A 14,113-nucleotide genomic window follows, 5' to 3' on the forward strand; every position below is an offset into this window, starting at 1 on the left:
GATAACGGTCTATTTACGCCCATAGACGGTCTTGCGTCCCAAGTCGAAGGGGACGTACTTGTGACGAATCATGTGTCTGTTGACAGAAAGAAGAGAGAGAGAAGTGGTCAGCTTTATCAGCGTCTACTTTGCCGCTGTGAAGGATGTTTTCGCGGAAGACTTACTTGATCTGTCTTCGCATGGTGATAGTGAACAGGATGCAGAAGTACATCAGGAGGATGGGCCAGAAGACGGGGATGTCAAAGGCGCTGGACATTGTAGCCAAGATGGAGAGAACGATGGCTTGGGTTGCCGAGAGCCAGAACTTGAATTCGGGGAGGCGGCGGATGAAGGGACGGAACTCGTCGTCGGTAGATTGGCCGTTGAGCGAGCTGCCGAATACGCCGCTCATCAGTCCTCCTCCTCCATTTCCTGCTGCGGCGGTGGCGCTCGCCGAAGTAGGCAAGCCCGGTTCGCCCTCCTCGACGTCCTGTTCGGCCAAGTCTGCTTCGTAGGATGGATCGAACTTTGGCGTCAAGAAAGCCAAAAACAGGTTGAGCAGGTAGATGAAGAGCGCGTAGCACACGATGTACCATCCCTGCGACAGTACGATTCGAAGCATAAACAGGAAGAGCAACCCGGCGGTGGCCCCCCATCGATGCAATGGGTACGGCGTGGTGCTATCGAGAAACGACTGGTAGCGCTGCTGCAGCTTGTTGGTGTGCGCGAGAAACTGCTCGATCTGCGGTGGCGCTGAGCTGCCCAGCCCATCGTCTGGGTTATCGGCTCGCATCATCTTGTCCCAAGGGATTGTGTTGAGAGGATGTGTGGTAGCGTGTCGACAGAGACGTGAAGACGGGACGCTCCGTTCTGCCTCGGTGCACTTTTGGCTTGTTGGCCGAATGCCGAGCAGCAATGCAACACGGCACAATTCTTCTTGAAACGCTGTTCCTTGGTTGCTGCTGCCAAAAAGCGCGACTGACCAAACCGCACGCACGACTGATTTTCCAGCCAGCCATCCAGCCAACACCGCTTTCTGCTGTTGGCAACGAGAAAGACTCAGCTTCCACGCGTCGGATTCGAACATGTGTGTGTCGGCCGTGATCCATGCTTTTGCAAGCTTTTGTGCAAAGGTGTTACACCGTTCACCATCAACAACAACTACAACAACAACAACAACAGTTGCGTCGGCTTTCGCGATGCCGTCGGATCAGCCATCCGAAGTTCTGCGTGCGTCATTCAGCATGGTCTGTGTGTTTTCGTGTGTATGATTTCTCCGCGGCATCGATTGCAGCACTCCATGTAAGCAACATGAGGTGGATAACACAATCGAGCACAGAAAACTATCGCTTAGGAGACACGAAAGCATGCTGACAGGCAGAGAGAAGCACACGAATCTGGCCGTCGCACTTGTCTGACCTAGCTCACAAAAGCGAACAGCAATCGATGTTGGTGGTCATGATAAGGTTGTGAGAGCGGTGCACAATGACTGCAGCCTGCAAGCAAAGCAAGCATACTCAAAGCGCTCTTTGTGCCGGTGCGCGTCCTCTGCCCTTCTCGTAGTAGAATTGTGAGCGCGTGGCACCATCCGAATCTCAGCTCTCCGTTTCCGAAGGGATGACTTCTTCGTTCTCTCGCCCTTCTTTGCTGCTGTTCCTCTTCTTGCTGCCCTCTCTTCATCGACGTCTACCAACACCATCCTAATCCGCTTCCAGCTGCAGGCCGCGACAACGAGGAAGGCCACCGCGCTGCCTGGCAACTAGCCCCCTTCTTTTATCCCCACTGGTTCACCCGCCAAGTGTCACACTCCACCAGACAATGGTCGTCGCAAGAGCCGCAGTCTCTTATCGAGCCGGTGCCAGTGCACACCGTGCGTTGGCGTATGGCACAGTCTCGCGCTCGGCTTTGTTGCCAGCTGGTGCACGCTCCTCGTTCTCAACCTCCGCCCGCATCTCCAAGGCCTCGACCCCGCTCAACGAAGCTGCTCAGGCGGCCGTCCCCAAGAAGAGCGGCATCATCCGCAAAACGCTTCGCTTCACAGGCTACACCGTCGGCTCCATCGTCTTTGGTCTCGCTGCAACCACCGCCATCATCCTCGGCCACGACGCTCTCACCTACCGCGAAGCCCACGTCGACAAGGTCCCACTCCATCCACTCGCCCTTTCGCCCAAGAAGGGCGGTCCTAAGAACCTGCCCATCCTCTCTGCCTATGCCGAAGACGAGCAAGACGAGATCAGCAAGAAGCTGGCTTCCAAGGAGAGGCTCGTCATCGTTGGAGGTGGTTGGGCCGCTGTCGGTCTGCTCAAGTCGCTTGACCCTGAGAAGTACAACGTCACCCTCATCTCGCCCAACAACTACTACCTCTTCAACCCGCTCCTCCCCTCGGCTGCCGTTGGCACCGTCGAGCCCCGATCTCTCATCGAACCACTGCGCAAGCTACTGGCGCGCGTACACGGCCACTACATCCAAGGCTTTGCTACCGATGTTGTCATGGGCGAGGACAAGCCGGTATACCAAGGCGGGCCGGAGCGTCTGCTCGAAGTCAACGTCATCAGCGGCGACAACTGGGACGGCGAGGCGCTCTGCGGTAATGCACCCGCCTCTTCCGAACGCAAGGAGACCAAGGGTAAATCCATCTACGTACCCTACGACCGTCTCATCGTTGCCGTCGGCAGCGTCACCAACAGCCATGGCGTGCCCGGTCTCGAGAATTGCTTCCACCTCAAGACCATCGGCGACGCACGCAAGATCCGCACCCACATCCTCGACAACCTCGAGATCGCCTCGCTCCCCACCACCACCGAGGAGGAGCGCAAGAGGCTGCTCAGCTTTGTCGTCTGCGGCGGTGGGCCCACGGGTGTCGAAACTGCCGCTGAGATTAGCGACATGATCAACGAAGATGTCTTCGACTACTTCCCAAAGGTGCTGCGCAGCCAGGCGCAGGTGCATCTGATCCAGTCCAGGGAGCACATCCTCAACACTTACTCGGAAAAGATCTCGGAGTATGCCGAGGCCAAGTTTGCACGCGATGCCGTCGACGTCATTGTCAACGCGCGCGTCAAGCGTGTCGAACCGGATCGCGTGCTGTACACGGTCAAGGATCCAAAGACGGGCTCGGTGACCGAGATGGAGGTGCCCTCTGGATTCACGCTGTGGTCGACGGGGATTGCGATGAGCCCCTTTACCAGGCGGGTCACCGAGATCCTGCCCAACCAGTCGCACCTCAAAGCACTGCAGATCGACTCGCACCTCCGCGTCAAGGGCGCCCCGCTCGGCAGCATGTACGCCCTTGGCGATGCCTCCACCATTGACACGCGCCTCATCGACTACCTCTACGACTTTGTCGACCGCTACGACAAGGACAAGGATGGCCGTCTCTCGTACGACGAGTTCGAGACCTTTGCCAAGGCCATTCGCCACAAATTCCCCATCGCCAGCAAACACTTCACCAAGCTGCGCGAGATGTTTGACGAGTACGACAAGGACCACGATGGCCAACTCAACCTCAACGAGATCGCCAACGTGCTGATCGAAACGGGCAACAAGATGACGGCACTCCCCGCTACTGCCCAGGTCGCCGCGCAGCAGGGTCAATACCTGGGCGCCAAGCTCAACAAGCTCGCGGCACGCCGCGATGCGGGTGAGGACATGCACCCGCACACGGCCGAGGAGGTGCTCGACGTTGACGACGAGGTGTACAAGCCGTTCAAGTACCGCAACTTTGGCTCCTTGGCGTACATCGGCAATGCGGCTGCTTTCGACCTGCCCATTCCCGGCGGCAGTTTTGCAGGTGGCTTGATAGCCATGTACGCTTGGAGGTCCTTCTACCTCAGTGAGAGTGTCACGATGAGGACCAGGGCGCTGCTGCTGGGCGATTATGTCAAGAGAGGCATTTGGGGCAGAGACCTTTCCAGGATTTGAGAGCGCACAGATATTGTATGTGTAGTAGAAAGCTCTCTCGCTTCCTCTGTGTTGGTAACGGTGTTGCGATCTGCATCTTGTGTCTGTGTGTGATCGAGTTTCTGTGCGCGTGTGTGAGAGCGGTAAAGCGTGCAAGTGTGCGCTGGGAGGTGAGTCTGCCGAGTCGTGTTTGTCGATGGTGGCAGTTGTCGTATTGTCAGTGGTACAAGGCAAGAGACAGAGCCTGAAAGTGGGTCTCTCTTTTGTGTTGGCAGTCAGCCCAAGCCCGGTTATTGTGCGAAGCGAGCAATTGGCTTTTAATTGCAGATGGTCGACTGACGAACTACAAGGACGTCTGTAGCTCTTAAACGAGACGGTCAGACTTGCCCTCGGCTTCGGCGAGGAACTGCTTGATGAAAGCCTCTTCGTCGCTGTTTACCCGTTCCAAAAGTTGTGGTGAAGATATGTGTTAGTCGACAGCGCATCTTGTTGCATGTTCCTAAAAGGAGAGCTGGACTTACGAGCTGGAAGCGTTGATAGGGGGGTCGTTGGCCTTAGCGTCCGGGGAAGCGCCAGCAGCAGAAGGCTTGGCCTCCTTGGAGCCGCCCATCTGGGTAGCAGCAATGACACCGTAAGTGCCGAGAACGCCAAGAGCGATGTGCTCGTTAAGGATTTTGCGACCTGTGATGAATGGATCATTGGAGTTCTCGTCAGCATACAACTTTCGTCGCAAAGCGATGCGCACCAAAGCCGAAACCGGGATGTGTCGGGATGGCTTGCATTGATGTGTCTACGTACCTGCGATTGTGTACGACATGATGAAAACCGTGTGAGTATATGAGGAGGGTGATGGAGGAGCAGATTGACGTCGAGACAATGAACCCCAACGTCGATATCGATGGTGAGCACGGTCTCTTCGCGCTTTCCGACGAGGTTCTGACTTTCTTCGCTTCCGAACTATGCCGGCTCTCGATTTATCGACTTCTCTGCGAAAAATCGAAACTGCAGCGCGCAATCCGAGACTTCGATCGACTCTTCGCTTTCTTCTCGGCCGCAATGATTTCTAAAGAGCAAAAACGGTGTTTTCCGAGGTCTAACATATATAGATTTAAACTCGAAGTATGATAGCGACTTCCTGAAACATGAAAAGTTGATCTTCTTTTCTGTACGGCTTTGTCCACCATCCTTTGCTCCATCCATCTTCCAAAGCGCCGCCGGCGGTCGCATATATCTACAGCTCTATCGAATAGCATCTCGCTAGCGGGCTGGCGACCGAACTGACATCAGACCGAAGATGGACCCCTCTGCGTCATCGTCCTCTTCGCATCAAGAGGCTGACAGCCTCAAGACCCCGCAGATGGATCAATCCGAATGGTCTTCTTCCTCTGCATTTGCGACCCCAACCTCGAGCACGTCATCACTCAAAACATTCCCACGACGCCTGAGTCTGCTTCAGAACGATACCTCCGCCTCGCCTGTCCGCACCACCAGCAGCGATGATTCGACACGCAGGACCTCGTTCACTGGTCCAAAACCGCTCAATCTCGCATCTCAACCGGTCTCTTCCGCTGGCTCTACTGAAACACCCAAGCAATCCAAAAGATCGAGCATATCATACATCCCTTCGCCGTCGACTAGCGTCCGAACGGACGATGGAGGGCTCAGCAGAGCTCTTTCCACTTCGTCGGCATCCGGCAGGACACGCACCGGTTCCATCAGCAGAGCAACAGCCGCCGCTGGCAGCAGTGCTGCTGCCGCTCGTCGCAGACCATCCCAGGCATCTCAGACGAACAGCGATGCAGACGATTGGCTAATGAACGACCATGACGCTTCGTCCTCGGCAGCAGCAAGATCCATGGCCGAACGCGATTCAGCCAAAGTAGAGGCCTTGTTCAACGACGTACGTATCCCCGGCGATTCCCAGTCGCTGGTATTTGTTCCCTTCATGAGCTTTGATGCTGACATATATGTCCACTTGAACATACGTTGATTGCTGTTTGACAGACCGGCTATCGAGAGGGCATCACGGCAGGCAAGCTCAGCTCGCTCCAATCCGGGTTCGATCAGGGGTTCAACGAGGTAGGTGCTACTCTCGGTCGCCAAGTCGGCGTCTTGCGCGGTCAAGTCGCTGCGCTTCTCCTCCTCACCTCATCCTCCTCTCTCCCCACCTCCACTTCCGTTTCATCCAATGCTGCTGCTGGTGCCGGTCGCAAAGTTCTCACACGAACTCGTGGGTTTAACAGTGGCCCCACCGCTGCCGCTGCCGCCGGTGCGAGTACGTCGTCCTTGCCATTGCTGGAGAATCCGAGATTGGAGGAGGCAAAGCTAGAGTTGCAGAGATTGGCTAAGGATCTGGATGAAGTGTCCTTAATAAGGTTGGCACAAGTGGATTACGAGGCAATGGAGCACGAAAGAGAACATCAGGACGGTGCGGTGGAGGTGGTTAGGGAGACGCAAGAGGAGAGGATGAAGAGGGAGCAGATACTTGAAGGCCTGAAGCAGAGACTGCAGTCGATTCGCCAGATGTTGGATATGAGGCCGCTTCAGCTTTGAGGACACGACCGACCATCGGAGCTCGAGACCGTACGTCTCTACACCCTTCTCCCCTTTCTCGCCTCGCAATTAGACTTCCCCTTCCAAACTTGTCTCGTCTCACGCTGTCAGACTGGCCTTAACTAACTTCCCTTTGTTTCTCTCCTCTGATCGCCTTCGTCCACCTCTGGCTCTTCGTGGCTCTACAGCAGAACAGCCAGCGCGTCACTTCCCGCCGCACACTCAGCCTCAGTTCAGACGAGTCATCCACCTCGCGCGACCTCTTACATCTTATCGCCGAAAAGGAACGCCGATGCTTCGAGCTGCGCGAAGAACTCTCGGCCGAAGAAGCCCAACTGAAACAGCTCCGATCCACATGGCAACGAATGGCGACTAAAGAGCTCGCCTACTCCACCTCCTCGCCCACCGCAACCTTGGGGGCATCGCATCGACGCGACGGTAGTACCACGTCCAGCACAAGCGATGTCGCTACAGATGCTTGGAACAGCTTTTCCTCGAAATTGCCCGGAAGCTTCAAGACGCAGCTCAACAATCTCAACACTCTACTTGAGAGCATCGCCAACCCGGAAGGCGCGGCGCCGGAGCCGATCGAGAAGCAGTCTCCGTTGCAGAATAAAAGTCTGCCGCTTCCTGGTGGTAGCGAGACGGGCATGCTTCGACCGACGGGTGGGGGTTTGGGCGTGTTGGAAGAGGAAGGGTCGGATGTGGGCAGCGTGGTGTCGCCTCGGTCGCCGAGATCGCCTGCCATCCTGCCGCATTCGGACTCAAGTAGTGCGAACACGACGCTGGTAGCGCCTCGATCGGGGAGCGAGCTGGCGGCGGTGGCGAAGCAGGATAGTCAGGCGCTCGGGTTTTCGGTGGATGCGAATGGGATCGCTCACCCGCAACTCGGCGCGATTGCGGACCACGATAATGGCCCGCCCACACCGCCCAAGCCTCCCCTGGCTCGGAATAACAGCGGTAGCAGTGGCGGTGCTTGGACGTCGCGCCGCACATCCGTGCTAGGATCGCTCAGCGGGCTGCAATCGAAACTCGTGCCTCCCTCGACCTCCGACACTGCCGACCAGGAGGGAGGAGGCGGTGGGTTCGCATCGATGTTCGCGAAACGCTTCAAAGAAGCGCGCGACAATGCATCCGACATGCTGCGCGAAGCCGAGCGCAAGCTGGGCAATGCGATGACGATCGACGATCTTTTGGGCACCAAATCACCGCCGTCGCAGCCGCAGATCACACTCGACGAAGCGTCGACCGATACCAACCCCGTGCCTTCGCCGTGGTACGAAGCAGCCGGCGGACGCCGCTCTACGTCGGAGCGCAATCTCTCGCCTTCCCTCGCTCCCGTTGACTCAGAGAGGAGGGGGAGTATATCGTCCGACCGCAGCTCGAGCAGTCTGAGCGCACCGGCGAGGGTCGGCAGCCCACATGCGAGTCCTGTGATCGGTGGCGCGCCGGGAGCAGCGGGCGTGTTCGGGATGATTTTGGGCAGCCAGACCGAGACGGGTGGCAGGCAGAGCGGCGATAGTTGGGCGTGGAGTGGGAGGGAGGATGAGGATGAGGATGGTTGGGATGAGGAGGAGACTAAGAAAAAGTGAGGCGGATGCAAAGATTGTCTCAGTCATGCTCGATACAAATGCACAGTCGATCACACACACTTTTGTCTTGTTGCAACAGTTGAGCCTGTGCTTGCATTCGGAATGTAGTCCTGATGGACAAGGATGCTGGTGAGGGAAAGTGCGCGCGTGGAGATCAGACTTGATCGGGCGAGCTCTCACCCACACTGGTAATGCTAGGCGGGAGGAGCATGGGCGGCTCGATCTCGCTTCTCTTGTCCTTGCCGACGAGGGCTTCGACGATGGCGAGCGCGAACTCAAAGGCCGTACCGGGGCCTCTCGAGGTGATCAGGTTGTCTGCAACGACAACGCGGTCTTCCTTGTAGGTATACTCTGCACGCCACACAAGCATCTGGTCGTCAGCCAGCCTGTCTTTTCTTTTCCTTTTTCTCTCTCTTCACAAGAGTTGGTACGTACCTTTGTCCAGCTCGGCCTTGACACTGGGATGGCTGGTGATGCTGGCATCCTTGCCGATCTGCGCATGCTTGACCGCCAGACTGCCCGCGCAGATCGCCGCGACGATCTTGCCCTTGCCGTACACCGCAGCCAGGAGCGCCTGTACGTCCGGGTTGGCGCTGATCGTCTGGGCGCCCTTGGCGCCGCCGGGCACCACGATCGCGTCGTACTCGAGCGCCTTCCCGCCCGCCAAGTCAGGCAGGCGCAGATCGGGGACGATCTTGACGCCGCGAGAACACGTCACGTACGCCGCAGAGTGCGGCGACTCAGGCGTGGAGCTGGTGGAAGACGCTCCGACGAGCGCCGATGAGACACTGATACCGCCGCGAACGAGCACGTCGTACGTGATGGTGTACTCGGCTTCTTCGGAACCCTCGGCAATGAGGATGAGTGCTGAAACCATGGTTGCAACCGCGGGTGAGAGTCTCGACTGTGAAGCTGTGAGGAGGTGGTGGTGGTGGTGATGATGATGACGGCGGCGATGGTGAGGTAAGCGATCGAACCTTATGAATAGTAAGTCGAGTGGCAGGTTGGTCCATCGACGTCAGAGGATGCGTTTGACAGTCGAGAGCACCGATAAGATAGACGCCGGAGCGCTGGCTGCTGCCGCCGCTGTTTCCACTGTCTCCGCATTTTGTTCTGGACTTGCATCGTGAAATCCAAAAATTTAATATATAATAATCACCGTTGTTGTGGAGGTGTTCTTTCTAGCCGGCCGGGAAATTCCACAACGCAAAGGCTGAGTATTCTCAACATAAGACCAACCAACACTCGCCGAACGCGATCTTCACCTCTAACGACCATCCCGACTCCGTATCCGCCTCTCTTCCGCTTTGCTGGATCATCTCATTTTCGCATAACTCAGGGGCACCTCGTACGATCAACGCAAACGTACCGCCTCAGGCCGGCTTATAGCGGAATCGAAGGAGAGAGATACTAGAAAGGATGGCGTCGACAAGCACAAACAAGCAGCTCTACTACGAGTTGTACCGACGCTCTTCGTAAGTGCGCCACTATGCATCTGTCTCCACTGCTCTCTGAGCGGAACGACTCACTGACTCGCAATCTGTGCGGCGGCGGCATCTTTGTAGCATCGGAATGCAGCTCACGGACGCTCTGGACGAACTGATCCAGTCGGGCCACATCAACCCCGTCCTGGCCATGAGGGTGCTCAACGAATTCGATAAAGCCATCGCAACCAATCTGGGCAAGAACGTCAAAGCCAAGAGCCAGCTCAAGGTGCGTGTTCTCCTGTCCTTTCCTTTCCTTTCCTTTTCCTTCCCACTCCCACCCGGCAAAAGACACTGACATGGAAGATTCCGTTTTGGTTTCGTAGGGACATCTCAAGGACTACAGATTGTGCGAAGAAGTGTGGACGTTCAGAGTCCGCAATGCCACGCTCAAACTCGACAATTCCGAGATCCTGGACGTCGACAAGGTCAAGATCGTTGCGTGCAAGATGGCCGATTCCACGTCCAAGTAGCGAGCTGCATTGCGGGTTGATTCTGGTTGTTCTCCTTTTCTTTTGCATTCATTCTGTGTATTTGTACAGCATTCTCCTCAATTCAAGTCATTCGTTTGACCTCTCGTTCCATGGCAAGGATGTGCTGATCGATGAAGTGGACTCTGTGATGAAGGATGGGCGCTGGACAATGCGAGTGCAGTGGGTCCCAACAAGGACGACAACGGCAATGCACTCTGTGGAAGATTTGGTGGTGATGAAGGATCGGGACGATACTCAGCTGCAGTCGTACCCCGATCTGTGATACGCTGGTGGGGAGATTCGTCGAGCCGTGTACCCGCCTGCCGTGAAGCAGAAGAGTGACAGGCGGTGGATGGCCAATTTGTGGGATGCGATGGCGTTCGACTGAGGCAAGCGGGAACGACGGTGTTCCAGATTGATTTTGGCGAGGCTTTTATTTTTGGTGTGGAATGTGGTCTACAGCGCCCCCTTTCCTCGCTCCTCTCCCACTCACACACCCAAACCGCAGTCACTGAACGCTTCTTTTTCATGCTTTGTCGGTCCCCGTTCTTCCTGCCTCTTTGACGGAGCGAACCTTCCGTTCATCCTTGAAACCCCCTTGTTCAACGTGGTGATGAGCGGCCAGACGATAGCGAGATTGGCTAGTGGAATGCTTCTACTAAATTTGTCCCCATTTCTTGGATTTTCACAAAGAATGCAGACCGCATACACTGCTGCACAAGCACACTCTTCGCGACCCTGACATGCGGAAAGACACGCGCGTTGAAGCCTCTCTCTCTCTCTCTCTCTCTCTCTATTTCCCTCTCCCCCCCAACTCGAAGCCGTCCGCGCCACCGGCTGGCTGGCTAGCTGGTGGTTGGCTGGCTGTCAAGTATCGCCTGTAGAGAGCAACACCTGATTAGAGTGTCGTGCACTGCATACCGCAAGCACACTGCACTCCTAGACAAAGTGGTCCTGTAGTATGCACATTCCAGCCGTCGTTCTCTCTCTTCTTGTCTCCTTCTCTCGCTGCACTGGCGTGGAAAGAGCCAGAGATACAGGCCACGCCGGGCCGCGCCGCGCTGCGCTTTCCCTCCTCTCCTTCATTCCTTCGCGATTGCCTCCAAATATAGCCCCTTCGCCTTCCCGCTGCTATTGCTGCTACTGCTGCTGCTGCTGTTGTTGTTGTTGTTTTGATTGCGCTGTTGGACTCGCTTACAGAACAGAGCACCTTGGTTTCGCGAATTGATCTGCGTCGTGCAGCTACTCTGTCCCCTGCGCCTGGTTTGAGACAGCCACAGCAGCGCCAACAGATGTGCGCCAGCGCAGGTGCTCGTGGTGGTCTACGTGCGTGAGTGTGTCGTTCGCGGGTGAGTGTCTCAAACGCACCTTTGCCGGAGAGTTGCTGGTGAGAGCCGGCTTCTTTCTTGACCATCATCTGCGATTCCTTCCTCGTCTCCCCGCTCTCGATACTGAGAGACATAGACTCCTAGTCAGCATTAACTCTTTATCATTGATAGCACCTCTTCGACAAGCAGCACGTCGACAAAAAGCCAGCTGCTCAGCTCTACAGTGCCGTAGTCAGACCGCGACCAGCACCCAATGGAATAGCCTATACCCATCGAACTCTCTCTAACTCATATCAACTTATCAACCCTCTCTCTCTCTACACGCTACGATTTAAGCCAGTCTTATCATCTCTTCTACGCGAAAGAGCAGCTTGTGGGAATCGCCATCATGCCGCGCATCCCGGTTCGCGTAGAACCGTACAACTCGCCCTCGCGCCAGCACCGGCACTACAAGAACAAACGCGACCAGGTGCTTCGCGCTCTCGGAAAGGCCGCGTACATCAATGGCTCGCACTTTGCCATCATGTGGGTCTCGGCGCGTGGAGACGTCGAGACGTACGCGAGCGAAGCGCTGCAGAGCCGGCTGGACGAGTGGTTTGTCAAGGGCGGGATTGCCGACGAGGCCAAGCAGCTTGTCAAGAGTGCCGGTGGCGGTGCGGGTCCGGGTGAGGTCAAGGTGTTTGAGGATTCCGACGAGGAAGGCGGTGAGGATGGCGAGGATGTGGATGTGTTTTTGGACGGTGGCGATGGCGATGGCGATAAGAGTGTGGGGGATGACGAGCATGGAGGCAAGAAGGGGAGAAGGGGGCCGTTGGCGCCGTTGAACACGGCGATGGCCAACCAGCACTTCTTGCGTAGTAGAACACCTTGGTCGAGCACCACCAGTGGCGCTGGAGAAGATCTCTTTGGCGCGCCCAGATCCGCACCCCTCTTCCCCACCTCGACCAACCCTTTCGCCTCTGATGAACCACCTCGAACTTCGACCCCTCTCCTCCTCCCCTCGTCGACTCGTCTCACCCCGCGCGCCACGCTCTCCTCGTCCTCGACCCCACCGCTCTTCCTCAACACCTCGACGCCCACAGTCGAGATCACGCTGACCAACCAAGCCGCACGCACCGCCTTCCTCGAACTGCGCTTCGGCCAGCTGCAGCAGGGCGTCTGCAAAACCGTCGCCAAGGCCTGGATCAAGATCATCGAACCCAAAAAACAGACTCGCTGCCCGTACAACAAGGGCGAGGCGGGCAAACCCGACTGGTGGCCCGCAGGCGTGCGCCACAAGGAGCCGGACCACCTGATGAAGCCCGAACGCCACGCGTTGCTGCTGACGATCCTGCGCAGCCCCAAGGTGAAGGTGGCGAGGCTGCAGTTGGCGACGGCCGAGGTGGTGGCGCTGATCAAGGCAGACAAGGTGAGTCTGTTGATGGATGTGTATCGGATTGCGAGGGAGGAGGAGAAGTTGCGCGAGAAGGGCGCGGGCGAGAAGGATAGGGAGATAAGGGTTGGGGTGAGCACGTTGGATGGATGGTGTAGGGAAGGCAGCGAGCCTACGAGTCAGGGTAGGCAGATTGCGAGGAGCGCTACGCCTGAACCGGCGGCGGGGGAGAAGAGGAAACGCAGTGTGGCAGCCGTGGGCATGGTCAAATCCAACTCGACTACCGCGGTACACAAACGTCGCAGCATCGCCACCACAACCGAAGTCGCCCCCAAGCCCCTGCTGCCCCACCGCTCCTCGAAAGCAGCACGAAACAGCTTCGCCGCTCACTCGAATCCGCACGCACTCCAACACCAACAACAGCAACAGCAACAGCAGCAACAGCTTTACGGACTGGGACTCATTGCCCCCGGCTCTGCAGCAGCAGCAGGAATGGTACGCTCTCACTCGTTCTCGGCCGCACCTTCGTTCGACCGCACTACTGCCACATTCGATGCCGCTGCCGCTGCCGCCAACGCAGCAGGTAGCACATGTTCTGCAGAAACGTCTCCTTGGCCACCAGCTGCTTCGTACTTCACCACCACCGAGGTCAACGGCCTAGTGACACCCTTGACCGCGACGAGCTCGATCGACCAGAGCTTCGCCCATCACGATCTCTCTGCCGTTCATCATAACGGCGGCGGCGGTGGTGGCAATGGTGGCGGTGGAGGGTTCTACTACGCTCCTCCTGCTCCGCATGCTGCGCACGCAGGGTTCGCCTACCCGCCACCGGCGCACGATCCGGCTACGGGGATGATGATGCACCCGCACGCCGCGTTCGAGCCCAACGCACTCGGGCTGGAAAACTGGTCCTTTGGCCAATTCGACCTACCCGATCTCTCCAATTCGTCCTCGTGGTCCCACGGCAACCACAGCACCGCCACAGCGGGCGCAGCCTCGGGCGGCGGAGATGCAAGCTTCTCGCTCGACTCGATCGACAGCGTGCCTCGCACCCCGTCGCCCGGTCCCGTCACCGCTACGAACGGCGCTAATGCCGGCATGGATGCCGAGGGAGGATTGAGACTCGACCTCGCCAAGCATGGCCAGATGCTGCAGCACCCGGACCAACACGCTCTCCACCCGCATTTGATGGGTGGCAATGGCGGCCACCATCATGCTGCTGAGGCGTACTGGCTGCCTCCTCCGCCTCCGCAGCAGCCGTCGACGACAGCGAACACGACAACGACGACGACCACGGCGGCTGGTCAACTGCATCACCATTGAACGAAAGGGTTGCCTTTGCCAACAGCTTGCTCCCCCCTTCATGACGCCCCCCTTACTGCACTAGGAAACAGCACAAACGATACCCCTTCTCGGCGCCCCGAACTTCGCT

The 14,113-nt window shown here is 57.4% G+C and overlaps 7 protein-coding genes across 7 annotated transcripts; 4 read left to right on the forward strand and 3 right to left on the reverse strand.

The window, feature by feature from the left end:
- Nucleotides 1–9: 9 nt before the first annotated feature.
- Nucleotides 10–775, reverse strand: EX895_001110 (uncharacterized protein; the record flags this gene model as incomplete). The annotated part of the gene is made up of 2 exons (XM_029881710.1): nucleotides 10–76; nucleotides 165–775. The coding sequence occupies 2 exons, from the start codon at nucleotides 773–775 to the stop codon at nucleotides 10–12; spliced, it is 678 nt and encodes a 225-aa protein (XP_029741798.1).
- A 1,022-nt stretch (nucleotides 776–1,797) lies between these two features.
- Nucleotides 1,798–3,900, forward strand: EX895_001111 (uncharacterized protein; the record flags this gene model as incomplete). The annotated part of the gene is made up of 1 exon (XM_029881711.1): nucleotides 1,798–3,900. The coding sequence occupies one exon, from the start codon at nucleotides 1,798–1,800 to the stop codon at nucleotides 3,898–3,900; it is 2,103 nt and encodes a 700-aa protein (XP_029741799.1).
- A 343-nt stretch (nucleotides 3,901–4,243) lies between these two features.
- EX895_001112 (uncharacterized protein) lies at nucleotides 4,244–4,696 on the reverse strand (the record flags this gene model as incomplete). Its single annotated transcript, XM_029881712.1, has 3 exons — nucleotides 4,244–4,310; nucleotides 4,401–4,560; nucleotides 4,678–4,696. 3 exons carry the CDS (start codon nucleotides 4,694–4,696, stop codon nucleotides 4,244–4,246), a joined length of 246 nt encoding a protein of 81 aa, XP_029741800.1.
- Nucleotides 4,697–5,173: 477 nt separating this feature from the next.
- Nucleotides 5,174–8,024, forward strand: EX895_001113 (uncharacterized protein; the record flags this gene model as incomplete). Its single annotated transcript, XM_029881713.1, has 4 exons — nucleotides 5,174–5,809; nucleotides 5,884–6,154; nucleotides 6,434–6,462; nucleotides 6,621–8,024. 4 exons carry the CDS (start codon nucleotides 5,174–5,176, stop codon nucleotides 8,022–8,024), a joined length of 2,340 nt encoding a protein of 779 aa, XP_029741801.1.
- Nucleotides 8,025–8,178: 154 nt separating this feature from the next.
- Nucleotides 8,179–8,901, reverse strand: EX895_001114 (uncharacterized protein; the record flags this gene model as incomplete). Its single annotated transcript, XM_029881714.1, has 2 exons — nucleotides 8,179–8,375; nucleotides 8,460–8,901. 2 exons carry the CDS (start codon nucleotides 8,899–8,901, stop codon nucleotides 8,179–8,181), a joined length of 639 nt encoding a protein of 212 aa, XP_029741802.1.
- Nucleotides 8,902–9,443: 542 nt separating this feature from the next.
- EX895_001115 (uncharacterized protein) lies at nucleotides 9,444–9,981 on the forward strand (the record flags this gene model as incomplete). Its single annotated transcript, XM_029881715.1, has 3 exons — nucleotides 9,444–9,499; nucleotides 9,590–9,737; nucleotides 9,835–9,981. The coding sequence occupies 3 exons, from the start codon at nucleotides 9,444–9,446 to the stop codon at nucleotides 9,979–9,981; spliced, it is 351 nt and encodes a 116-aa protein (XP_029741803.1).
- A 1,716-nt stretch (nucleotides 9,982–11,697) lies between these two features.
- On the forward strand, nucleotides 11,698–14,004 carry EX895_001116 (uncharacterized protein; the record flags this gene model as incomplete). Its single annotated transcript, XM_029881716.1, has 1 exon — nucleotides 11,698–14,004. One exon carries the CDS (start codon nucleotides 11,698–11,700, stop codon nucleotides 14,002–14,004), a length of 2,307 nt encoding a protein of 768 aa, XP_029741804.1.
- Between the last annotated feature and the right edge of the window lie 109 nt (nucleotides 14,005–14,113).

Source organism: Sporisorium graminicola, chromosome SGRAM_10 (genome assembly GCF_005498985.1).
Source record: "Sporisorium graminicola strain CBS 10092 chromosome SGRAM_10, whole genome shotgun sequence".
NCBI lineage: Eukaryota > Fungi > Basidiomycota > Ustilaginomycetes > Ustilaginales > Ustilaginaceae > Sporisorium > Sporisorium graminicola.